The 26132-nt window shown below is 49.3% G+C and overlaps 1 protein-coding gene across 2 annotated transcripts in view; it reads left to right on the top strand.

Annotated features, from left to right (window-relative positions):
* Positions 1-26132, top strand: part of NOC3L (NOC3 like DNA replication regulator) — a 426444-nt gene that overhangs the window by 243412 nt on the left and 156900 nt on the right. For both annotated transcript variants that reach the window (XM_085605900.1, XM_085605907.1), the window contains exons 15-16: positions 12109-12172; positions 12262-12333. In XM_085605900.1, the coding sequence (XP_085462026.1) occupies positions 12109-12172; positions 12262-12333 (136 nt within the window). The remainder of the gene's footprint in view (positions 1-12108; positions 12173-12261; positions 12334-26132) is intronic.

Consider the following 26132-nt stretch of genomic DNA (forward strand, 5'->3'; position numbering starts at 1 on the left):
TGCCTCGAACTCTTACAATCCCCCCCAAACATACCGCCCAAACAACGTCCAATGTCCTCGCATCATCTCTCTCTCCTCAAACAAGAAGTTCAATCCCTGTTACAAAAACATGCGATAGAACCAGTCCCCCTTCAACATCAGGGAAAAGGGGTATATTCTCTATACTTCCTCATTCCCAAAAAGGACAAAACACTAAGGCCCATACTGGATCTCAGACTACTAAACCAGTATATACATTCGGATCATTTTCACATGACCACTCTCCAACAAGTCCTCCCACTTTTACAACAGGGAGACTTCCTCGCCACATTGGACCTCAAGGACGCATACTTTCACATCCCTATGCATCCCGCTCACAGAAAATATCTACGATTTGTGGTAGATGGGCAACACTATCAATTTACAGTTCTCCCATTCGGAGTAACAACAGCACCCAGAGTGTTCACCAAGTGCCTAGCAGTCGTGGCAGCGCATCTCAGAAGACAACAGATCCATGTCTTCCCCTATCTGGACGATTGGCTCATAAAAGCCAATACATACCAAAAATGCGTTCTCCACACTCCTCGCACGATTCAAACTCTCCACGATTTGGGATTCACTATCAACTACCCCAAATCCCACCTACAACCTTCCCACTTACATCAGTATCTAGGAGCAACCATAGATACATCCAAAGCCATTGCCTATCCCAGCACAGCCAGGATAGCCAGTATACAAAATCTCATCTCTCAATTTCAAACTCATCCATCTCTTCCAGCAAGAGTGTTCATGCAGCTCCTAGGCATGATGGCGTCGTGCATCTCCATAGTCCCACACGCACGACTTCAAATGCGTCCCTTACAAGAATGCTTAGCACAACAGTGGAACCAAGCTCACGGACAACTTACCGATCTGGTGTTGGTGGACAGTCGCTCACTTCGATCACTGAAATGGTGGAACACCATCAACCTGTCCAAAGGGAGACCGTTCTTAGAGCCTCTTCCACAAGTTGTGCTAACTACAGACGCATCTCTCACGGGGTGGGGAGCCCACCTCCTTCACCATACCACTCAGGGCAGATGGACCAGTCAACAAAAACTGCTCCACATCAACCACCTGGAACTCTTAGCAGTGTTCCTAGCACTAAAATCCTTTCAAATTCACCTAAAGAACAAAACTGTCCTCATACGCACAGACAACATGACGACAATGTATTATATACAGAAACAGGGAGGGACACACTCTCTCCAACTGTCCCAACTGGCACAGCAAATCTGGAGATGGGCAATTCCCCAAAACATCTACCTGTTAGCAGAACATCTCCCAGGGATCCACAACCAAGTGGCCGACCTCCTAAGTCGCCACACACAACAGATCCACGAATGGGAACTACACCCCAAGGTTCTACTCCCCTTCTTCCAAAAGTGGGGACAACCAGACATAGACCTGTTCGCCACTCCCGAAAACACAAAATGCCCAACCTTCGCCGCCAGGTTTCCACACCCACAGTCGAAGGGCAATGCCCTATGGATGAACTGGTCAGGCAGATTTGCGTACGCCTTTCCGCCTCTCCCACTAGTTCCATTTGTGGTACGCAAACTGAAACAACAGTCACTAACACTAATACTAGTGGCTCCCACTTGGGCACGTCAACCGTGGTTCACCACACTTCTGGAACTATCTTTAGTTCCACATCAAAAGCTACGCCTCTCCCCGGATCTCTTAACCCAGAACCATGGAGAAATCAGACACCCAGATCCTCAAACACTGAACCTAGCGATCTGGCTCCTGAGGTCTTAGAGTTCGGTTACCTCAATCTCCCTCCAGACTGTATGAATATCATAAAAGAAGCCAGACGCCCTACTACTAGAGCGTGTTATGCCGCTAAATGGAAACGATTTGCCATCTACTGCGCTAATAATGACATACATCCATTGGATGCTTCCATCCAAAACATCATTTGCTATCTACTACACTTGCAAAGATGCAATCTAGCGTATTCCTCTATACGATTACACCTAGCAGCCTTGGCAGCCTACTTGCAAAATAGGCAACACCTGTCCCTTTTTAAGGTACCAGCCATCAAAGCGTTTATGGAAGGTCTCAAAAGGATTCTTCCCCCAAGATTGCCACCTGCCCCAGTGTGGAATCTCAATGTGGTTCTAACAAGACTCATGGGCCCCCCATTTGAACCTATGCACAAATGTGAATTGCAATTCCTAACATGGAAGGTAGCCTTCCTTATCGCAATCACTTCCCTGCGCAGAGTAAGTGAAATACAAGCCCTTACACTTGAAGAACCTTTCTTACAACTACACCGTAACAAAGTGGTTCTTAGGACAAACCCTAAATTTCTTCCAAAAGTGATTTCCCCTTTCCACCTTAACCAATCAGTAGAACTACCGGTCTTTTTCCCAAATCCAGACTCGGTAGCTGAAAGGGCCCTACATACCTTAGATGTTAAAAGAGCATTGCTTTATTACATCGACAGAACAAAACCTTTTCGAAAGACAAAACAACTCTTTGTTGCTTTCGCGCCACCACACAAAGGCAACCCGATCTCCAAATCAGGAATAGCCAGGTGGATAGTTAAATGCATCCAAATATGCTACCTCAAGGCTAAACGTACACTCACAGTTCCCCCTAGAGCGCACTCCACGCGTAAAATAGGGGCTTCTATGGCCTTCTTAGGCAATATTCCCTTAGAAGACATTTGCAAGGCAGCCACATGGTCTACCACGCATACCTTCACTAAACACTATTGTGTTGACGTGCAGGCCAAACAACAGGCCTCCGTGGGCCAGGCTGTCCTAAAAACTTTATTTCAAACTGCTGCAACGGATACAGGCGACCACCGCTAAGGGGAGCACTGCTGTATAATCTATCCTCAGTGTGTGATCTGCAGCTCATATGCCTCGAACGGAATATGCTACTTACCAGTATGCATCTGTTCTTGGCATGTAGAGCTGCAGAGTCACACACGCCCGCCCGCCTCCCCGGGACCTGTATCTGTTCCAGCATCCGTCTTACTTAGACATTACACATGGACATCCTTTCTTTCTTTTCTATATACTCCATCTTTTCCCATCATGGCGAAAAACAATCTGCCGATGGAGTGGATGCCCATGCGCACTGTTGTCCAGGGGAGGAGTCACCAACCTCGTGACCAAAGACTTCTCCGAAGACAACAACAACCTGCAATCATCCGAGCCCAACACCAGATGGCGATCTTATCCTCAGTGTGTGACTCTGCAGCTCTACATGCCAAGAACAGATGCATACTGGTAAGTAGCATATTCCTTAAACTAGATTAGACCATGCCTAGTCGTGACAGAGTTGCTTAATTGCACTTAGCAGACACCCTTAGAAGATGAAATGTTACTAATATATTTTAAATTGAAAATCATCACTGGGATTGAGATAGGGCCTCGTTCGCCGAACAAGAGGTCTTTATCCCCCAATCAGTAATGCATACAGTGCTTAATTTCAGCCAGTGGTTTCCAGATGGCACACCGACACTCATTTTTGGGGACTATTGCTTAAGCAGGAACTTTTAAGAGTGAGATAAATGAACTGAGGTGTATTGATGACTATGCAGCCTTGGTATTCGGTGCGCAGTCCTCAAGCTTTTGAGCAGAGCTTTGGGCACCGGCACTCATTCTTATACAAATTAAGCATAGATTGCATATATCTGACTCATGTAAACTCAGTACCTCATTTAATACAACTGACAGATGCGACTTGGCACCTGAGAACATAATCGGATGTTAAACAATATTGTATGTCTTAAAGAGTCGAATTATTAGATGTACTTCATTATAAATATATATACTGTGCAGGACATTTTCTCCACCATGATGTTTCACTAAAACTGTAATCTACAAATGATGCAATATTTATATAAAAAACTATTAAGGATGTTTAAAAAAAAAATACAATGTCCAATCCTTTGGGTTGCGTCCTGCTGCACATGGATGGGCTCTTCAGTCATGCTACTCTGTGGATAGCCCTATGATGGATTAACTGTATTGTCATCCACAGGGGCCAATCTGAGCATGCTATGGTTGGTTGGAAAATGACCCATTCTTTTCTGTTCTTCCCTGCCAATCCCGGGTGAAGGTCTTCATGCATCTAATATACTGGTGGGATAAGTTTCCTCTTTGCTATGGAGGGACTTCCGGTGGATGCATGGCGGGCTAGTCGCTGTTCAGCACAGCTCCTGTCCTATACGGCATAATCCTATCTTCATCCTGGCGGAACAGCGCCCATTCTACTAAACACGGGGGTCGGAACCCCCCCTGGTCCCGAGGATCCAAACCGCGTGCGGTTCCGCTTGCCGGTGACCGGCGAAAACCAACTTGCTCTCCCTTGGAGCTGAGGCGGCTCCCCTTTCCTGCGGGTTGGCGGCGTGGGCCGCGACTGCCTGAAGGACGACCTCCTGACGCCTGTTCTGGGTCGGCATTGCTGTGCGGACCTACGCTGCCGGGCCAATCACGACCCGGGACTGTAGGGGGCCCCCAGAGGATTTTACCTGGAGGTGAGGTGCTGCGCGGACTGGCCTGCTGAATCCTGACGGAGTGCCCGGGGCCGAGTTCTACGTGACCTCGGGGCCTCGGAAGGGCCGAGGTAGGTCCGCTTGGACTGAGCCTCTCCTGGTGAGATCTGGGGCCTACGGGACACGACCTGCGAGAGCGGGCCCTGGTGTAGTGAAGTCTGCCTAACTACGGGGGGCCCACGAATGGAGACGCCTGAGTCTTACCCCTCTAGACGGCGGACAGAAGAGGGGACGAGGCCCCGCTGAAGTCACTTCTGCTGCGGAGCCGTCGGAGGCCCGACACCTGCCTGGTGGAATGAGGGGTTCGGAGCGATTTGAGGTCCAAAGAGGTGACGCAGTAAGGACTTGCTGACCCATCGCCACCCGGGAGTGCGTTCCACGCGAGCCCGGTGCATCGAAGGGGCCGGTCCTGGCCTACTAGGGCTGTGTTCCCACCTGGGAGGGCCGTTGGCGGCGCGGGCGGTCCGTGTGGCCGGGCTGCTAAGCAGAGGAGATTGGACCTCTACTTGACGACGCACTCCTAAAGGGGGCCGATCCATAAACTCACTGGACCGTCGCCGATGGTGGGTGGTGCCCCGTGACCACCCAATATTCACTGTAAGAAGACTCGGGGGGGGGGGGGGGGAGGGGTCTGGGAAGCTGGCTGGACCCCGGCCGGACTGCGACCCTCGAGACAGGCCTCGGATGCCCTAGTGCCTGGAGTGCAGAGCACTGGAGGACACGCACCTAGATACAACACAGCCGACTGGTAGACTAGGGTGCAGTGAGGGACCCGCACACACGCCTCCTGGGCCCGAGTTGCCCCGTGACGGCTTTTCTGGGCCTGGGGTTACGGAGTGGAAGGCCCCGGGGACGCGCTTGACCAGCTCGCACTGGAAATGAGGAAAGATAGACCCCTTAGAGGAGCGCAAGCGAACAAAATTATGCAGTACCGGGCCCAATATCGGCGGAGCGCACCAGACCGAACCCTGAGCAGGGACCGCCGCAGGGATTGGCGGCCCAAGATAAGGCAGATATCTTGGAGGCCATTAGAGACTCACGGGCGGCATTGGAGTCCAAGATGGATGGTATGGCCATGGACATCAATCACCTGCGCCTGGACCTACGGAAGGTGGCGGATCGGGTCACTACTACGGAGGGGGACCTGACCTCCTTGCAAGCGGAGGTCCAACACTTGCAAGCGACTGTGTCTGCGTTGAAGGAGCACACCTCTCATCTCGAAGACAGAACGGAAGACGCGGAGGGGCGCTCGAGGAGAAACAACCTCCGTTTTTTGGGCTTCCGGAAAAGGCGGAGGGGCCGGCAGCGGACCTATTTCTGGAGGAGTGGATCGGATCCACCCTCCCGGGTCTTCGACTATCCAAGATGTTTGCAGTGGAAAGAGCCCACTGCTCCCTTGGTTCTCCCCGAAACCAGGGTCCCCGCCTTGAACTCTGATCGCTCGTTTGTTCAATTTTAGAGACTGGGACGCGATCCTGCAGTTCATCCGCAAGAATGGTCCCCCCCGGTTTGAGAACCAGGAGATCCATATCTACCCGGACTACACGAAAAAGGTGCAAAACTCGCGGAACGACTACCTCAGGGTCAAGAGGAGGTTGAGAGATCTCAATATAAAATTCAGCCTAATGTTTCCAGCCCGGCTCAGAGTACAGTATGCAGACAGGGTCCACTTTTTTAACGATCCGCAGGAGGCCACGGACTGGATGGATTCGATGGGCCTGGAGGGGTGAAGATCAACATCCAGGATGGCAGGAACGGAAGAGACTGAGCGGTCGACAGCGGACTCAGCCTGGTTGCACTGGAGGACAACGGTCCGCGCCACAGGGGACACCAGACAGAGATCGCATAATGATGGGGCCCGATGGCACCCTGAGAGAAGAGCTGGGGGGCATATCGACGCAAAATCAGTTTTCCCCACTATGCCTCGTCCAAGAAACTCACTCAGAAACGGAAGGCACTGCTGACCCACTAGCTGGTGGCTCGTGAGCCACGTATTTGCAAGTATGGGAACTGCCAATTGGGGGATGGTGGTCGGCGAAGCTGCACTAGATGCTGTATGTGAGGACCTCATCAATACTGTAACCTAACTCTACTGTGGAGCGCCTCTGGGGGGATCCTCAATTTCAGGGACTATAAGGTGGGGTGGGAGCGTAGCTGTTGGGGTGGGGCGCTGTTCCGCCACACTGCAGTCTAGGTATCCCAGCTGTGGTGTGCTGTGCCAGCTCGGCTAGGCCGCTGGTTGGGCGGGGCTGCGCAGCACCGGGCAGCTTGGTTCTACAACAAGGACTAGGGTTCTTCCTTTTGTAGACTGTCATTGTTGTTTACACTGTTGCGGGGGGGGGGTTTTCAGGGGAGGGTGGCGGTTATGGGGCGGAGTCCTGAGTTCTCAGACCTAGGTTGGGTTGTACGAATGAGGTTCTACTGCATGTGGGAGGGGGGGAAAGTTCACATTGTTTTGTTTTATTGTTCTATGAGGGGAATGTTCTATGCCGGGTCACCAGAGGTCATGAGAGCCTTGGAGGGGACGGAGGGGTTCCCATCACTATACATTATGGTTCTTACCACTTCTGCATCAGGTAATGCGGTCAACCGAAATTCTCTATTTATGGCAGGCGATCAGCAGATCTATAAACTTATAACGTGGATTGTTAGGGGGCTCAACAACAGGGTCAAACGGATTCGGATAGCAACATACCTTAGGCAATATAAGATAAGTGTGGCCTTTCTACAAGAGACGCACCTCTGGGGGGATTGCCTGAAGTATGTCCAACGGCGGTGGAGGGGCCAGTTTTTCGCGACCTCCTACTCGGGGTTTGCCAGGGGGGCTCTTATATGGGTGGTGCCTGGAGTCCCCTTTAAGGTTTCAAAATGTAGTCCTGACCCCGATGGGAGATACATGGTGGTGGAAGGGACACTGGATGGGAGACACATGTGTTTAGTGAACGTTTATGCTCCAAACACCGACGATGGGGAATTTTTGGCTAAGGTCCTGGGGAAATTAGACCTTACACCTGACATGGAACTCATTATAGCAGGAGACTTTAATTGTGCTTTGGATGGGGAACGGGATAGGCACCCCCCAAAGGTAGAGGCTAAACCCAAGACACGGGAATCCATACGCCAGATGATCAACAACTATCACCTACTAGATATATGGCGGCACCGTAACCCCGATAGTCGGGTATACTCATGTTATACTAATACGCATAGCAGGCTGGACTATTGTTTTATTCAGGAAACAGCGGCTGGTCAGATTCTCGAGACACAGTACTTGGCCCGATATCTGTCCGATCACTCCCCCCTGCTGGTGGCCTACCCTCTGGGCCGCCCACATTCCAAAATACCGTTGTGGAGATTGAATACCGAGGCCTTAACGGACCCAGTTTACAAGGAGGCGATCGCGAAAGGGTTGGAAGGCTATTTCAAGGTGAATTGGAACACGGCTAGCTCAAGGGCATTCGAATGGGATGGGATGAAGGTGGTGTTGAGGGGAATATGTATGTCTACGGAGGTGGGAGTGAGGAGAGTGTTAGAGCGGGACCTTAAACAACAGGAGGAACGCTTAAAGACCCTAGAGGTAGAACTTCACATAGACCCAGAGGGGCCGGCCAAATGGACGGAGCAGCGACAAATGATAGGGGATCTATGGGAGTCACTGGGCAAGTACAGTAGGACACGAGTAGGCGTCAATGGTACACTGAGGGTGATAAAGCCGGGCGCCTATTGGCGCGTTTGATTAGGGTGGAGACTCAGCCGATACTGGCCCTTAAAACCGGTCAGGGCTGAATGATTTATACCCAGTTTTAGATTAACGCAGTATTCACCTCACACCTCCAAAAAATATATTCCGAGCCCAAGTCCAAGGTCGCCCCACAGGCTTTGGAAGCCTACCTTGCTGAGATGGATCTACCTTGCCTTGACCAATACAGTCAGGAATCCCTGGGGGCACCCTTCAGAGGGGAGGAGGTGAAAGCCGCGATCGCCCATTTGAAAACAGCTAAATCCCCCGGAATGGATGGCATGGCCGCGGAGCTATATAAAGAGTTTGGGGGATTCCTGGTCCCTAGGCTCCTGGACATTATTTTGGAGGCGGGTGAGACTGGCGTATTGCCTGCCTCCATGCGTGAGGCGCGGATTGTGATGATCCCCAAGCCAGGGAAGAACCCCTTACTCCCCGCCTCTTACAAGCCAATCTCAATGCTCAATGTAGACCTTAAGATCATTAGTCAGGTATTGGCCAACAGATTACTTCCGTATCTCAGGCGATTGGTACACGACAACCAGTCCGGTTTTATTCCAGGAAAGAACGCGTTGCGGAATATCCGCCGTCTCGCCCATGTCATGCAATCACTAGAGGACAGGGCCGAACGGAACACCCTGGTATTCCTAGATATCGAACAGGCGTTCGACTCTCTCAAGTGGGACTATCTATGGCAGGTGCTCCTAAAAATGGGGATCTGTGAGGGGTTTGTGAATTGGGTGAGACTTCTCTATACTCAGCTGGTGGCGAGGGTCCGTACGGGATGCTATGTCTAAGATGCACTATCACTAGCCAGGGGGACGCGACAGGTGTGTCCGCTCTCCCCCTTGCTGTTCGCCCTGGCAATGGAGCCATTAGCGTGCCATCTCCGTAGGGTCCTCCAGGGGCGGGGTATCCAAATTGGGGCCATGGAACATATCGTATCACTGTATGCAGATGATGCACTGGTGTATCTACGGGAGCCAACGCACTCGCTTCCGATATTGCTGGCGACTCTGGGTCAGTTTGCCGAGACCTCTGGACTCTATGTCAATAACACTGAATCACAACTATATCCGGTTGGGTCGGAGGCTGTGAGGAGAGGGGTTCAACTCCCAGAGCTGGGGCTTCCATGGGTGTCAGATACATTGCGCTATCTCGGGATCTGGATCAGTAGGGACAGAGTTTTACCAACATAATATGGGGAGGATTCTTAGAGGTCTCCGAGGCAGCATTGCCTTCTGGAACACACTCAGGCTCTCGCTGATGGGGAAGATTGCCTTGATTAAAATGGTGGTGTTGCCTCGATGTCTCTTCACAATGCAGGGCTCCTTCTTTGAACTCCCACACCAGGTCTTCAAGGATCTCGATGCAATGCTTATACAACTACTGTGGAATGGAAAACGTTGTCTGGTGAGCCTAGAAGTCATGAAACGTACTTGCGGTAGGGGCGATTTAGAAATCCCGGACCTTGAACTTTATTATTTTGCGTCCCAATTACAGCACGCAGTGGCCTGGCTCGATACAGACCCTTCATGGGAACGATCGCTCCTGGCGAACACATATGGGGATCGACAGTTGGGTGCGCTTCTCTGGCACACAAAAGGGCGACAGGACCAATGTCCTCCACTGGGCAGATTGTTGGTTGCCATCTGGGCCAGGGTGGTTCGACGACTTATACAGGTGCAACCGTTTGCCCCGGAGGCAGACTTTTGGCTAATGCTGCCTTTCGTGCACATTGACCGGGTCATGTCTACTGACAAATGGAAGGCGGGAGGGTGTCTTATGTTGTCAGACCTCTACCCTGACCAACGGTTCATAACATACCAAGATGCAGTGGACTCTTTTGAGCTGGGACCGGGGCAATTCTTGCAATATGCCAAAATAGCGGCAACTGCACGACATCTATGGCCTACATTCCCGGAAGCCCCGGAACACACGCATACTCTGGTCAAGATGATAGCCATGGCGGGAGGGCGGAAACTTGTCACTCACCTGTACAGGGCGTTATGGGAAGACAGAAAATGCGCACCTCTCAAAATAGAAGGTAGATTGCAGGAAGTGAGCCCACAGGAGATCAAACCACGAGATTGGGAAAAAATTCACGAGGGTGTACGTAAGGTGGCGGTGTCCAATAGATTTAAGCAGATACAATACAATATGGTCCACATGACATACCTCTCACCCAAGCGCCTACACACTATTGATCGCTTGAGGGATCCAAGGTGCCCCAGATGCCACTATGCACAGGCAGATTTCCCACACATGGTTTGGTCGTGTCCGATGATCCAGATATACTGGACAGCTATCCTAGAGGACCTGCACAGAATAACAGGATGGAGAGTTGCCCTGGAGCTGCGTACTTGTCTCCTTGGACTGATTCCCCGGGACCCTAAACGTAAAACCAGCAGGAAGTTCCTGGTGTTGGGACTTGTGATAGCTAGGCGTGTTCAGTTCCAAGTAGGTTTTATTGGGTAAAAGCAGTACAGTACAAAATCTGCATCCCACGAACCGCTATACAAATACTCCGTTCCCCTACTTCAATGATATAATATCAAACAATACAACATTATACATAACAGAAACCATCACAGTCAGTGGCACGTTTTTCCTAATTGTCCTCCGTGTTACATAGGTACAGCATGTTGCAACCGCTTCCTACTATGGTATTGTCTGAGTGTTTCGTTGATTGCCATCAAGAGAGACCCCAGTATATGTGCGATTATTACAGACTCACTTTGCTTTGTGCCTGAAGATATTCCCTAAGAGGAGCCCATATATCCTTGGGGCGAGAGGACGTTGGCAATTCCTCCGCGTATAACTCCAGCTGTTCGTGATAGTAAACCATGTCTTTAAGCCACAGATCAGCCTTCGGGCACAGTCGGCTGTCCCATGTGAATAAAACCCGCCGTTTTGCTACCAGCAGGGCTATTCGGATGAACCTACCCCTCCCCGCTGTCAGATGGGGGACGTGACCCAGCAGGCACACCAACGGCGTGACCTGGAGGACCTGACCCGTCATGCTGTTTAAAAGCCCGATCACCTGTTCCCAATATTGGCACACCTTCACACATTGCCATGCCAGATGGAGAAAATCCGCCCCATCCGACCCACATCTCTTGCAACAGGCAGACTCCCGCAAACCCATTCTGTGTAACTTTTTAGGAGTGTGATAAACTTGATGAATACATTTTAGATGGATGATGCGCAAATTGCAGTTCGACGTGAGACTACCCGTGAGCATACAAATCTGTTTCCAGCCTATATCAGTGATCGGAGGCACCATTACCGTATTCCACCTCTCCAGACTTTTGTCCACCCCATGGACCGTATCCCCCTGAACTGCTTTATACAACTTAGTAGTTACAAGTTCATATGATTGTTAATGACAAAGTTCATGCTCATTGCCGGTTCGGTACACACTTCAAAGGCAACCTTAATTGGACTAGCTGATGCTGGACAGAGACTGTGAGGCTTCTTATTCACAATTGTCTGTAAAATAGTACTGTTTCACCATGTGCCGTGAACCTTAAAACCGCAATAAAGAAATAAAAAAAAATAAAAAAGTTTCCTCTTTGCTATACAACGGGAGACAAATTGGCGCATCTTCTATGACTGGTTGTATAATGCCTATTCCCAAGGGTTGCACGTTGCTGCTCCTTTGCAGACTCCAGAGCAATATACTACAGTGGAACCCAGATAGCAGTTCCCAAGAATAGCAACCTTCCCCTTTGGGCACATCTGCAGTGTGATTTAAGCAGTTTAATGTAGACCTTGGATGTTTTTGGAACCTGATGTGCTAAATATTTTAATGTTATGTTTATATCATCCACAGGATTTAACTTACAGGGAGAGTCTCCATTGTGTTCAGACTGCTTTTAACATATTGTCTGGTCAAGGTGTGTATTTTATATACAAAATATTTTTTTTATTTAATCTAAAAGCAGTTACTCCCGTTAATAATTTAAATATATTATTTTCCCTATAGGTGATGTCCTTAATATTGACCCTCTAAAGTTCTACAATCACCTTTACAAAACATTGTTTGGACTGCATGCAGGTAAGAAAATAGGCATTCTGTTTTTTTAAATTTAATTAACATGTTGTTGCCCAGAGCTTCTAGGTGTGTTCCAAGGGTACCTGGAGTCGAAGGCCACTGATTAAACTGAATTTAGCTTACTTTGTAACCTGTTACAGTTAACAAGCACAGATAGATAGTTATGCAGGTTCATCTACAAGTTGCTCTTGAACCCTGCTTCTCTCTCACTCCCCCTACCACTCCCCCCCCGCCCCCCCCCCCTCATGCTCTAGCAGTGGGCTGGACTTCACCGAGATAGGCAAAACGAATAATGGAGCATACCAGCATTCAAGATGGCAAATTTATGCTTCATCATCGGACAGGGCTCTGCTGCACTGACCTGATTGCTTAGGGGACAGCTAGGGAGCTAGCTGGGGAGAGTACCCTCTGTAAGGGACGTAAAACAGCTGCCTACCCTTGCAGCCTTTGGTAACAGCACTAGAGCGCCCCTTTTTCCTTTGTGGGCCTAAACCATGGCGGCCAGTAACTGTTTATTCTAGCCATGGTGACCCTGGCGGGTGGACCACCTTCTGTGAAAAGGTGGTAAGTATTGTACTGGAGCATAGAAGGAGCTGCGTTTCACTCAGTGGTCTGTGGTGTGGCCAACTCTGCTGTGGTTGCCCCGTGACAGCTGAAACATGAGCTGGGCTATTGGCAAAGCTGGAAGTACCTGATACAGTCACCTGAATTAACTGCACTACTGGCAACAGAGGGTATCGGGAGTAGGGATAGTTATTACGAAATCTTCAGTAGTTGGAGGCAAAGCAACAAGACCAGGGTGGAGGACATTACAGGGTTTGTTTGTTTCAGTGGAAAATGTTATTCCTTCTGGGTGTTAGAAAGAGAAGTCGAGGGATGAATTCTTTAAAATGCTGTAGTTCCCAAACTTGCAAGGGCCACAGAATTGGGGCTTCTGAAGAGACATTGGAAGAGATGGCCTAGATGTGTGACAGAAACTCTCTGCTTAAACCTTTCAATGCCCTGCAAGCTTACATCTCTTTGAGAAGCATGTGCACTGCTGTAGTAGTTGAAGATTTATCTAAGTTTGGTTGGTATGAAGCAGTCAATGGGACATGTGGAGGTGAGGCTTGGAGTGTTGGAATATTATCAGACAGAGACTGGTTTAAAGCACTATCTGTTTTGAAGTTGGACACAAAGTGGTTAGTCCTGGACAACCTTCCCAGAGGGGCTTACTTTGAGGGTTTTTAGTGAACCTCCCACAGTCTCTGAGGACTGATTTTGTGACATCATAGATTATATTCTACGATTCGTGGGATCCAGAGCAAGTCAGGCGGCCATCTAGCTTACCAAGCCCCTACAGAAGTGTCCGAGATTTACACTAGATAGCGAAGAAGGTGAGGGGTGGGGATGGTTAAGGTGGCAACTTGATAATGGTTTTTAAAAGGAGGGATAACATTTTAAGGTTTGAGAATAAACCGAAAGGGGTGCGCTTGGAGGAACAGTGTCTCCTGTTGCTCCCTGATTTACACCTAGGAATGTTGGCCAGGAAAAGATTCTTTTTTTATCTGTGATGAGGAACCTGAACTGCATTGGGTTGTTGTGTTGGTGGAGCTGGGCTATCCTTTAAAGATCATAGTGGAACACCAGTTTTAAAGGTTGGTCTTTTTACGAAGGATGAGTTTGGCCTAAGCCTTTCAGAAGAGTCTCTGGATCACAGCATGCTTGGAGTAGACTTTGTCGATTTGGTTTGACTTGGAATTCTGTGTAGCAACCGTTTTAGTTTAGTTTAATATCGGTTTGTTCTGGTCAGTCATGTCCCCAATGATTGAGATGATTTCTTTGGAAAATATGAGGGGAAAGCTCCTGAAGTAGTATTCTTAAATATTAGGAGGTTGTACCATGTCTTGCTCCGTTCCCTCTTGAGATCTGTTGCCATGGTAAACTAAATTATGGGTTTCCTTATTCATTCTTTTTTCTATAGTGTGCTTTCTTAGGTGTTGCGCTTAAATTCTGCAGTGCTGTGCATATGCATTTTATTAACTTGTATTAAAGCAATGCCCTTGTCTATATTTACTCTGAATACAATATTTCGAAAGAGGTGTACCATTTATCTTGCCTCTCCTGCTGTAATGAAAACATTTTGCTGGAAGTATATGACCATAGCAAAAAATATAGGACTCTTGTGTGCCATTCTGGTCTACACCCTTGTTTGTGTATGCTCGACAAAATGAATTGTTCATTTGCCAGCCAGAAATGACCTTGTGCAAAGTAGTCCGCAATAATAGGAGAAGTATCAAAATATTTAATGAAGAACACAAAGTAATCCAGACCGATATGGGATGTTAACGAAGAGTCTCTGATGTGACTGCTTTGCAAGATGTCCTGATTGGGTCAGTGTTTTTCTTATACCTTCTGGGTAAAAATGTGGCTGATGGAAAGAAAGCTTACTCCTGGAACGAATTGTCTAGCAAAGAAGGGAAACACCAGCCCATACTGAAGAACTTGGAGATGGATATCAGCTACTTTACACACACAGACCATTGGTGATGAATCAGGAAAATTAATACATCCTTCCAGAGCACCCTTTGTTAATGACAAATACAGAGGGAAAAAAAATCCACTCTTATTTCAAAAGACGTCATGGGCCCTGTGACACCTCTTTCTGAGTATTAGAATGCCCAACTACCCGATCACACAATCTATGCATCAAAATCCTGAAACATGGAGGTTGGTAGAGGCGAGGATCCCAACACTACCACTTTCTGTAAGCATTATTTGTTTTTAAATAGCCTCATTTTCAATATGGAGGTGTTTATTAATTTTTGTTCACCGTTTTTATCTCCTTTAGCAGTGAGAACTTCCTATTCTTCCTAATGCTGTTCGGTATCTGGATCTCTGGAAAGGCTTAGTTTGCAAGTCACATTTCAAAGAGACAGCCAGTGAAGTGATCAGCACTGACTGGTAAAATGAGCATCACCTTTGAGGGCCTGAGTCTATACCGTATTAATTTGTCATTTCTGTATAGTTTGATTGTTATCTCTCCAAGTACACGAACTCAAAGGATGAAATCCAGGCTGTCATGGCTCAAGTCTTCCATCCTCTAACAGAACATTGGAAGCAGATTCAGAACAATCAGTTAAAGCTCACTAAAGTCCATTCATCCTTGGTTCCAGCCTCTGAATCTTAGACTCATAATCCCAACCTTTTGGTGGAGTTTTCGTTCGATTTGCTCCTGCGGCAGCTCGGGCTCACCAACTCCTCAAAGTGTCTGTGGGGCATGTTGTTGGTAACTCTTCCCCAATACATTGTGGGACATATCAGATACATCCCTTCACGTGATTATGTTGGAGCTGAAAACAATCCTCTTGGCATTAAAAGTCTTCTTACCAGTGCTAAAATCTGTGTTGTGACGATGCTTATGGACAGCACTTCAGCCATCTTTAAGAGTAAACAACGAGGTACTCATTCTCGGTAACTCTTCCCCAATACATTGTGGGACATATCAGATACATCCCTTCACATGATTATGTTGGAGCTGAAAGCAATCCTCTTGGCATTAAAAGCCTTCTTACCAGTGCTAAAATCTGTGGTGTGACAATGCTTATGGACAGCACTTCAGCCATCTTTAAGAGTAAACAACAAGGTACTCATTCTCGGTAGCTCATGAAGTCCTTGGTCTCCTACACAAGGCCTTGGGACATCCACCCAAACCTTTGCAGCTATTTCGAACTTCAGACGCAATCAGTTCAATTCTTGGATGGGCATGGGTCCCAGTCCTTAGTGGATGGCCTTATTTTGGGCTGGACTTGGGCTTTTTTGTATTCCCTCTGAATCAGAAAGTCTGTCAGAGGACCAGAGATGTATTCTAGTTTACCATTATTATAGAGTTTCACTTACGGGCATGTATGCTGGACCTGGATAAATAATCGCCCGTACTTCCCTCCCTTTGTTTCATGTATTCTAGTTTACTCAGCTACTGCACACAAATCATCTCTGCTGCCCTTAGAAGAAGGCACAAATGCTGACTGAGGAAAGATGAATGGTAAATCTTTGCAAATTTCACATCAGTGAGCTTTAGCACTGGGTTGTGAAAGACTGGTCTGATATGGTGTGTCATGTCCCTGAGTGACCTATACCCTTGTAGAAGCAACACGGATAGGGAAAGAGAGGAGACTATCGAGGCAGAAGTAGCCACAAAGGAGTTTGAACATAGCTTAAATCTGAGTTGATGCCAAATGGAATTAAAAATAATGGCCACTGGAAAGTATTTAGGATAGTCTGCCCTAAATTGCAAGCAGATGTGGTCTGTAGGAACCCTTGGAATCACAGTAATGATTTATAACAAGGACAGGAAGGGCAGGCAGACTGGAAAGGGAAAAGATGCAAGGAATACAGGAGTGAGGATTCAATAATATACTGGAGCCAGGCTAACATGGAAAGCAGGGGGATTCTGCTTCATAGGCAGCACAGCGGTGAAGTAATATGAGTCAGCCAGGCTATGCTTTTGTATTTGGGGTTTTGCTGAACTTAATCTACTATCCTGTGAAGAAACATAAGAAGTATTCCTCTTCCAGTAGAAATAATGGCATTAAGGGGGTGATGAAACACTGTCACTTGAACATGTACATCAGGGCATGAACATGACATTCTCTGGTAATGCCTGCCTGTGTGGGTGGTGGCTTCCATGCACAAGCGACCTGCTGCTTTTGCTGAGGCTGTCACCAAGGTTCCTAATAGCATCACGCGGCACCTGTACTGGCTTCACTCTGACATTGCCCTTTCTGCTCTACCACTTTCAGTCACTGTTTATGGTCAAGTCATGGGTTCCCGTTCCCCGTGACCTTCTGTGTGTGACTGACTGTTTCTGAGGAGCTGAACTTTCAACACTTAGGCCTTTCCTCTGAGAACCTAAAAGCCCTAGTGGCTAGGAAGAATTTCTCCACTAGAGCAAGTATAACTACAAGGGGCTGAGGTTCTGTCACTAGGCATTAACGAAGAACACCAACATACTTACTTGTGCAGTTGAAGATATCTCTTTTTCATGTTGCCAGCCTGAAATAGTGGATGAGAGGGATACCTGCAAGATTTAATCTGTAGCCATTGGGACCTACTGGAACAGGCGTAGGGAATCTTTTGCTAGAGCTTACAGATATCTGGGTTCATCTCACAGATAGTGCCCTGCGTGCACAGTAGGCTTTTGCATCCATTTCTTGCGCCCCATGGCGCCCTTTGGTATTTTAGAAAGTACTGCAGATTCCTGTGTGCCTCAGCACAATATTATGGATCATGCTGAGGCACATTACGCGTGGGCAAGATCCCAAGGAGGTGCTCTGCGAGAAAGCATGTGGGTAACTTTGCAATTCTGACTGCACATATTACAAAAATGGGCTCAGTGAAAAAGAAGTCTTCAGGAGGTGCAGCGATCGTGCACCACAGAGGAGGAGGCATACAGTTTGTTCACCCCCATCGTTGCCCATTGGAAGGGAGGACAGGAAGTTCTAGAGACTTCCCCCAAGGCATTCCCCTCCGGGCAAATGTAGTACAGCATTGCAGCCATCTGCATAAGAGTGCACTACTCCTCCTCCTCCTCCCCCTTAAACAGAGTCTGTGTTTACGTCTCTGCCCTTGTCTGTAATAGGAGTGCGGCATAAATGCAAATGCTTTCCCACTTACATTGGACCATGCCCCCATGCAAATGAGTGCATGCCACCCCATGATTGTGGTGCCACACATTTACTGACAGTTGTGAGAAAGTGGCTCTGTATATACTGTTCCTTAATAGGTACAGGGTGTACAGAGTCCACAGACCCCAAGGGTTTAACAGAGGTTAAAGTTAGATATAACCTTACTCTCCAAAGTGATAGCCTGGTCGAGCAGTAAGGCAGTATCCGAGGACAGTGCTTGTTTTATTTTAGAACCAACACTTGGAATTAAAATATACTTTTGCAGCGTGAATCTTTCTGGATTCACTATGCTGTGCATTATTCCGCGATCTTGTGGTTGGGTCCGGATTCGTAGTCTTTTCTTTGTTTTTTTTTTTTTTTTTTTCGTAGCCCAGGTGGGCGTCGACGTCCACCATTTGGTGCACCTCCCGTGACGTCGTCGTGCTTCCTGCGGAAGTCCCACCTTTGGGGCGCCATCTTCAGATTCTTTTTTCCGCCGTTGGGTCTGGATCGACATCGGGAAGCTCCAGAAATTCACTCGGAGGAAGAAGGAAGAAAAGCGAGTTTCATCGATAGAATCAAGAGAAGACATCAGGAATAGAACAGATTTCATCAGGAGCGCGAAGAAAGAGGACCAGCAAGCTTTTTCTTCGACAGCCTTGGAGAATGCACGCTCAGAGACCCTGAGCGAAATGGACAAGACGCCATTCAAGTTCTGCCCAAACTGCCACCACAAGTTCGCGCAGAAAGACCAGCATCCGGTCTGCAACCTCTGCCTACCGGTGGATCACCAGAGTATCGACTGCAACGCCTGCTCAGCCTTCGCGCCGAAGACACTCAGGGTGAGAGAGAGGCAGAGAAGAGCCAACGCCAACATGGATGGCAAAGGGAAACCCCCGACACTCTACGAGCTGGGCCTCGACACGGACGACGAGGACAACGTCGCCGAGACAGCCGAAAACTTCACGGTCGTAGAGACCGACAAGAAAAAAGAAGACGAGGTAAGAGAATCGTCGAGCGCAAGTCAAAAAAAAAACACCTCAAACACGAGGGGGACTCGAAGAAAACCGAGTCAAGGTCCACGAAGGGAGCCCCGGCGCCGAAAACTTCGACGTCCAAAGGGGGAACTTCGGACAAAAGGCCCAGCGGATCCTTACAAAAGGACTCCCTGGTGCAGAAAGACGCCGAAAGGCAAGGGTCGTCGAAATCATCCCATGAAACGGGCCGATCGACGCAGAAAGAACGTTCGACGTCGACGCAAGTTTCATCGAAAAGACCCGCGGTCGACGCCGAAAGCATCTCCGAAATGGAGAAAAAGAAGAGGCGGCTCGAGGCCGAAATGGAGAACATCCTTCAAAGGAAGAAGGAGTTCGACGCCAGGATGAAGGAATTCAAGATTCCAACGGTTTCATCGGCGGACGTCGTCGAGGTCGAAGAGGAGTTCGACGCCGAAGGGCTGACAAGGGATCTCGAAGAAGAAGAGGAGCCCTATTATGAGGAAGAAGCCGAGGAAGAAGACCAACAGTCGTTCTTCGAATCGGCGGCATCTACCAGCAACGACGTCGAATGGCACGATCTCGACACCGAAAACCCGGAGGAGCCCGTGGACACGTACCCCTCGAGGCCTTCGCCACCCGACGACATCGGGGTATACAATATGGTGGTGAAGAGCGCAGCACTGGCCTTCGGCGTCAAACTCGACGAGGAGAGGCCGAAAGCCGATTTTCTCGTCGAAACACTGCTCCCCATCCAGACTAGGAGTCAGTTCCTCCCCATGCTACAAAGCGTGATGAACCAGGGGAGAGAAGCCTTCAAGGAGCCTGCCACCTGCCGGTCGATCACACCCAGGACAGAGAAGAAATATAAGCACTCCTCCCTGGACCCACCTTACATCAAGGGTAGCGTCACCGCAGACTCCATCATAGCCTCCACGGCCAGGAGAAGGGCCAACGTTCCAGCAACTTCGGGCCCACCTCCGGATAAAGAGAGCAGGAGGATCGACCTCACAGGCAGAAAGGTCGAGAGGAACGCCGCAATGCACTGGCGCATGGCGAATTCGAATGCACTCCTCAATAGACACCAATACCAACACTGGGATGAGATGGGGGAGCTAGTAAAGCACCTCCCCGAAGAATACCGCCAGAGAGCCTCTCACCTGGTGGATGAAGGAAAGAACATCGCCAACTCCTGTATAAAGACGGCGTTGGATGGGGCAGAGACTTCAGCAAGACTCATGGCCATAGGGGTCACAGAGAGGAGGCATGCATGGCTAAGAATCTCGGGATTCAAACCGGAAGTGCAGAACAACATCCTTGGCACCCCCTTCAACGGAGAGACACTGTTCGGAGCAACGGTGGACGAAAAGCTCACCCAGCTCAAGAAAGAAAACGAGACAGCAAGGTCCATGGGGGCCCTACAGCTGAGGGGAATGAGACGAGGTAATCCCTCGAGGAGACCCTACGGTAGGGGTGCAAGCCAACAAGGGACATCGCACCAGGCGTTCCAACAAGGACAGCAGGGCGAAGGTCACGGTCAAGGCCAGCAGAAGCAAAGCTGGCAATATCAACCTCGGGGCCAGTCCTTTCGCGGGAGAGGGAACGGACGGGGCCAAAGGAGGAGAGGGGGCGATCAGCCCTCCTCGAAGTGACTCAGCACGCAAGAAGACGCCTACCCTCGTCAGGTCCCCAAGGGTGAGGCGCAAAAAAGTGTCATCAGGGGGAAGAGAAGATTCAAGAGCCTACGAGCATACGTCACCAGTAGGCGGAAGGCTGAGGTTCTACCTTCAGGAGTGGCGGCGTATAACCACAGACAAGTGGATACGGAACATCGTGCAGTACGGATACTGCGTAGACTTGGAGAAAAGACCTCCAAACAGGAAACCGAAGGGAAGACAGAGATCTGCCCAAGAACTGGCAATACTCAGAGAAGAAACGCGGAAACTCCTACAAAAGGGAGCCATAGAGGCAGTGCCGTTCGGGGAACGCAACAAAGGGGTCTACTCAAACTACTTCGTGGTTCCGAAGGTAGACGGAGACCTCAGGCCCATACTGGACCTCCGTTACCTAAACAAGTTCATAAGAACGCAAAGGTTCAAAATGACTTCACTGCAGGAGGTACTGCCACAGATAAGAGAAGGGGACTTCATGGTCACCGTGGACCTCAAGGATGCCTACCTTCACATCCCAATAAACAGAAGGCACAAGGGCCTTCTAAGATTCAACATCGAACAGGAACACTACCAGTTCACAACCCTGGCCTTCGGATTAAAATCAGCGCCAAGGGTCTTTACAAAATGCCTGTCGGCGGTAGCGGCACACCTACGAAAGCAGGGCATACACGTATACCCATACTTGGACGACTGGCTGGTCAAGGCAAACTCACGCGAGAAGTGCGAGAGGCACGCAAAACGCGTAACAGACACCCTCACAAATCTGGGATTTTCCATCCACTGGGGAAAATCATCGCTGGAACCGGAACAGGTAAAGATTTTCCTGGGGGCAAAGATCAACTCCCTCAACAGTACAGTAGTGCCCAGCGACAGGAGGACAGATGCCCTACTGAAGGAGACGCAGCTCTACCAGAAGGGGCGAGCTCTGACAGTGAGGGCGGTGAGCAAGATGATGGGGATGATGGCGTCCTGTATCCAGCTGGTGCCGAATGTACGCCTGCACATGAGACCATTCCAGGAATGGCTGCAACAGCAATGGTCACAAGCAAACGGAAGTTGGGAGGATCTAGTGGTTGTTACGCACGCAGTGCAGGAGGAGATAACTTGGTGGAACAGAGACAACATGACAACAGGGAGAAGCCTGACACCACCAAGCCCAACAGTGACCATTACCACGGACGCATCGCAGTTGGGATGGGGAGCGCACATGGACAACCTCAGAGTGAGGGGTCTATGGGCTCCGGCAGACGCGGTCCGCCACATCAACTACCTCGAGTTGAAAACGATACTGCTAGCCCTGAAGGCATTCCAGAGACACCTGTGCGGCCAGAGGGTGTTGGTACAGACAGACAACACCACGGCGATGTTCTACATCAACAAACAAGGGGGGACACAGTCGTTTCCCCTCTCATCCCTAGCTCAGGAGATTTGGAGATGGGCCATACCTCTCAAGATAGATCTACTGGCAATTCACCTACCAGGGAAGGACAATGTGGAGGCAGACTGGCTGAGCAGGCAGACGTCAGCATCGCACGAGTGGGAGCTCAATGGCCAGGAAACGGAGAAAATCTTCCGGAGATGGGGGACTCCCACAATAGACCTATTTGCAACACGCCACAATGCAAAATGCCAAAGCTTCGCGTCCAGGCAACCAGATCAGCAATCCAAGGGAAATGCCCTATGGATAAGCTGGTGGAGGACATTTGCCTACGCCTTTCCACCGATACCCCTGTTGCACAGAGTGCTCGACAAGTGCAGAACCAGCAACATGACTCTGATCCTGGTGGCCCCACAGTGGGCGAGGCAGACATGGTTCTCACAGATTCAAGAAATGGTGCAAGGCAATCCGTACAAGTTCGAGAGGAGAAAAGACCTGCTCTCAATGCAAAACGGGGAGGTCCTGCACCCAGAGCCAGAGACCCTCAACCTAGCAGCATGGCTCCTGAAGACCTAGAGTTCGCACACCTAAGGTTACCTCAGAGCACTATGCGAGTGCTACGGGAGGCAAGGAAACCTACTACAAGAAAGTGCTACAGCGCAAAGTGGAAGAGATTCACGGTGTGGTGCAGGAAGAAGGGCCTGCACAACAGAATGACAAGAGACTCAACTGTGCTGAGGTACCTCACACACCTTCTAAAGAGTAACCTCTGCTCGAGCTCCCTAAGGGTGCACCTAGCAGCGATCGTTGCCTACACCAGAGGTGAGAAGGGTGGAAGTTTCTTCAGCTCGCAGGTGGTGAAGAGATTCATGGAGGGAGCCAAAAGAATGGCACCCCCGAAAAGGTTGCCGCCGCCGGCATGGAATTTAAACGTGGTTCTGACGGAGCTCATGAAGGCGCCGTTTGAACCCATTCACAAGGCCAATCTACAAATGTTGACGATGAAAACTGCCTTTCTAGTGGCCATAACCTCACTACGCAGGGTGAGCGAGCTTCAAGCACTAACGCTACAGGAGCCCTACATTCAAATTCACAAGGACAGGGTAGTCCTGAGGACGGACCCACACTTCATGCCCAAGGTAGTGTCGGCGTTCCACATGAATCAGAGTATCCAGATACCGAGTTTCTTCCAAAACCCGACTACAAACGCAGAAAAGGCCCTGCACACCCTCGATGCCAGAAGAGCGGTGATGCACTACATTGAAAGAACCAAGGAACTCAGGAAGTCGAAGCAGCGGTTTGTGTCCTTTGCTACTAGCTTCATGGGTAGACCAGTGACCAAGGGCACCATCGCTAGGTGGATTGCCCTCACTATTCAATTCTGTCACAAACAGGCTGGACAGGAGCTAACGGAGGGGCCTCAAGCTCACTCCACAAGGAAGAAGGGGGCCACAGTTGCCTTCCTGGCAAACACGCCCATCCAAGACATTTGTCTCGCAGCAACTTGGGCATCGGTGCACACGTTCACAAAGCACTACTGCGTGGACATTCAAATGAATAAGGAAGCACAGGTCGGACAGAAGGTGCTACAACACATTTTCAACGACCAGCGATCATCTTCCACCCAGCCACCACAAAAATAGGAAAACCGCTACAAAGTCTATGCACAGCATAGTGAATCCAGAAAGATTCACGCTGCAAAACGAAAAGTTTCTTACCTGTCGGTGTAGTTTTGCAGCTTGAAGATCTTTCTGGATTCACTAGCGAACCCACCCACCTCCGCCAGGAAGATGAGGCTGGAGGAAGAGGGGGTGAAATGGATAGGATCAAATAGGTGGAGACGTACAGAAATATGGACAAAAAGATTAATCAATCGCCTAGGGTTAAAAAAAAAAAAAAAAAAAAAACAGGGAAAAAAGAACCCGAAGATGGCGCCCCAAAGGTGGGACTTCCGCAGGAAGCACGACGACGTCACGGGAGGTGCACCAAATGGTGGACGTCGACGCCCACCTGGGCTACGAAAAAAAAAAAAAAAAAAACAAAGAAAAGACAACGAATCCGGACCCAACCACAAGATCGCGGAATAATGCACAGCATAGTGAATCCAGAAAGATCTTCAAGCTGCAAAACTACACCGACAGGTAAGAAACTTTTCGTTTCTCGACAGGAGATGTTTCATAAAAAATACTTTTGTGTATGCAATAGACTTTTTAGTAAACAGTTACAAGTAGTTGCAGTAGGTAACTCTATTTCTAAACACAATAGATTGAGCTCAATGATAAATTCAAGTTTTATGCAACAGGTTACTTTTTAGATTACTTTTGTGATTCCAAGACTGGATCCTAGATTCAGTCCTGGGTCAGTTCTCAGAATCAGTTGATGAAAGTCGACTTTGGTACTGTAATGATTTTTAACTAATATTTAGCTATTTTAAAAGTTAACACTTGGAAAATATTTCAGAGCCAAACAATCAATGATTCCCTATGGAAGAAATTCAGGTTATAGGTACAGTAGGTTATCGTTACTTTTGTAATCCAGTACTGGGTGCCTAGATTCAGTACTGGGACCTTTATCCAAAACAGGTAAATAATTACGTTTTCAGATGTTATACGATTTTTGAAGAAAATTTAGAAATTGCAGAAATCAACACTTAGAAGAAATTTCACAGAAAAACAGTCAATGGTTTCCTATGGAAGAAAAATGAGTTAAAGGTAAGTATAGTTGTGGGTACTTTTCAGAGTCAGTGCTGGGCACCAAGATCCAGCACTGGGAGCTCACCTAAGAGCAGGTGAGTAAATTCGTTTTTGTCACTCGGCTGAATTTTGGTGAATATTTGAAGATTTGAAAATCCACACTTAGAAGAAATTTCAGGAAAAAGCCAGTCAATGTTACCCTATGAGGAAAATAGAGTTTGCGGTTTAAGGGTAAGTACTCGACTGGCAGAGTTGAGGTTCTGGGCACAGACTCAGGGGTCCCCCAGGGTCAGGTAGGTACAGTTGGTTCACCCTCAGCGACTCTAGGGCGGCCGGGTGCAGAGTGAGTTAGGCCCAATGTTATCCTATGAGGGATAGGGGGGCCTTGTTTGGTGGCTGCTGTCTGGCAAGCCACGCGGCTGTGGGAGCTGGGCTCCTGGTCACTTACTCAGGGCAAGTGGGGAAGTAGGAAGGAATAGAGTTTTCACTGCCAGGGCCACTCGGGCGGCTGGGTGCAGAGTGCTTTTGAGCCTTCGGGCGCTCAATGGAAGTCAATGGGAAATCTCCGGTTAGGAAAAAGACTGCAAGCTCGGGGACGAGGACTCTTCAGGTGCCACCACCACTTCGAGAGGTAAGTTGAGTAGTTGGAGGATAGGTAGGTACCCCGGGATTAGACACAGAGGGCCGTGGGGTGCCGGGTGCAGGGGTGCCTTTTGGTGTCGGAAAATCTTACCCTCTGTTGATCGCGGTTGGGGTGGCACACTGTTCTGAGGCTGCAGGCTTCTTCAGGATTGTCGAGGGGGGTCCTTGGGTGCCGGACTCGGGGTCACAGTCGCCGTGGGGTCGTCCTCGTGGGTTTAGTTTACTCCGGCACCGGTCAGGCTTGGCTGGTGCAGAGTGGGCTGGGATCGCGGTTCCGGGCTACTGCCAGGGGTGAAAGGTAGGTTCTGAGTAGAGCCTCTACTCATGGGAGTCCCATGGAATCAGAGTTCAAAGGCAGCCAGGTCCTCCAGGGTTTCTGAGGTTGCTGGCCACAAGAGATGCCGCGATGGAGCAGGAGCAGGTTCGAGGGTCGACAGGCCGGTAGGGCTGGGGCCAAAGCAGTTGGTGTCTTACTCTTGTTAGCAGCTGCAGGGCAGGTCTTTGTTCTTCTTGCTCTTCTTGTAGTTTCGAATCTGGGATCTGGGGAAGGAAGGTTCAGGGTGCCCCTAAATACTAGATTTAGGGGCGTTACAGGTAGGTGAAGGGCAGGGGCCAATGGGTCCCTGTCCTGGGGTGGGTACACCCCCTATCCTGCCTCTCTCCTGTGGGAGGGGGGCAGGAGCCTAGTCCTGATTGGGCAGGGCTTCCCATCTTCAAGATGGCGAGAGCCCGGAGATGTGCTTCACCTCGCCTACCCCACCTGAGGGGTGGGGTTG

This window comes from Triturus cristatus, chromosome 1_2, assembly GCF_964204655.1.
Source record: "Triturus cristatus chromosome 1_2, aTriCri1.1, whole genome shotgun sequence".
Taxonomy (NCBI): domain Eukaryota; kingdom Metazoa; phylum Chordata; class Amphibia; order Caudata; family Salamandridae; genus Triturus; species Triturus cristatus.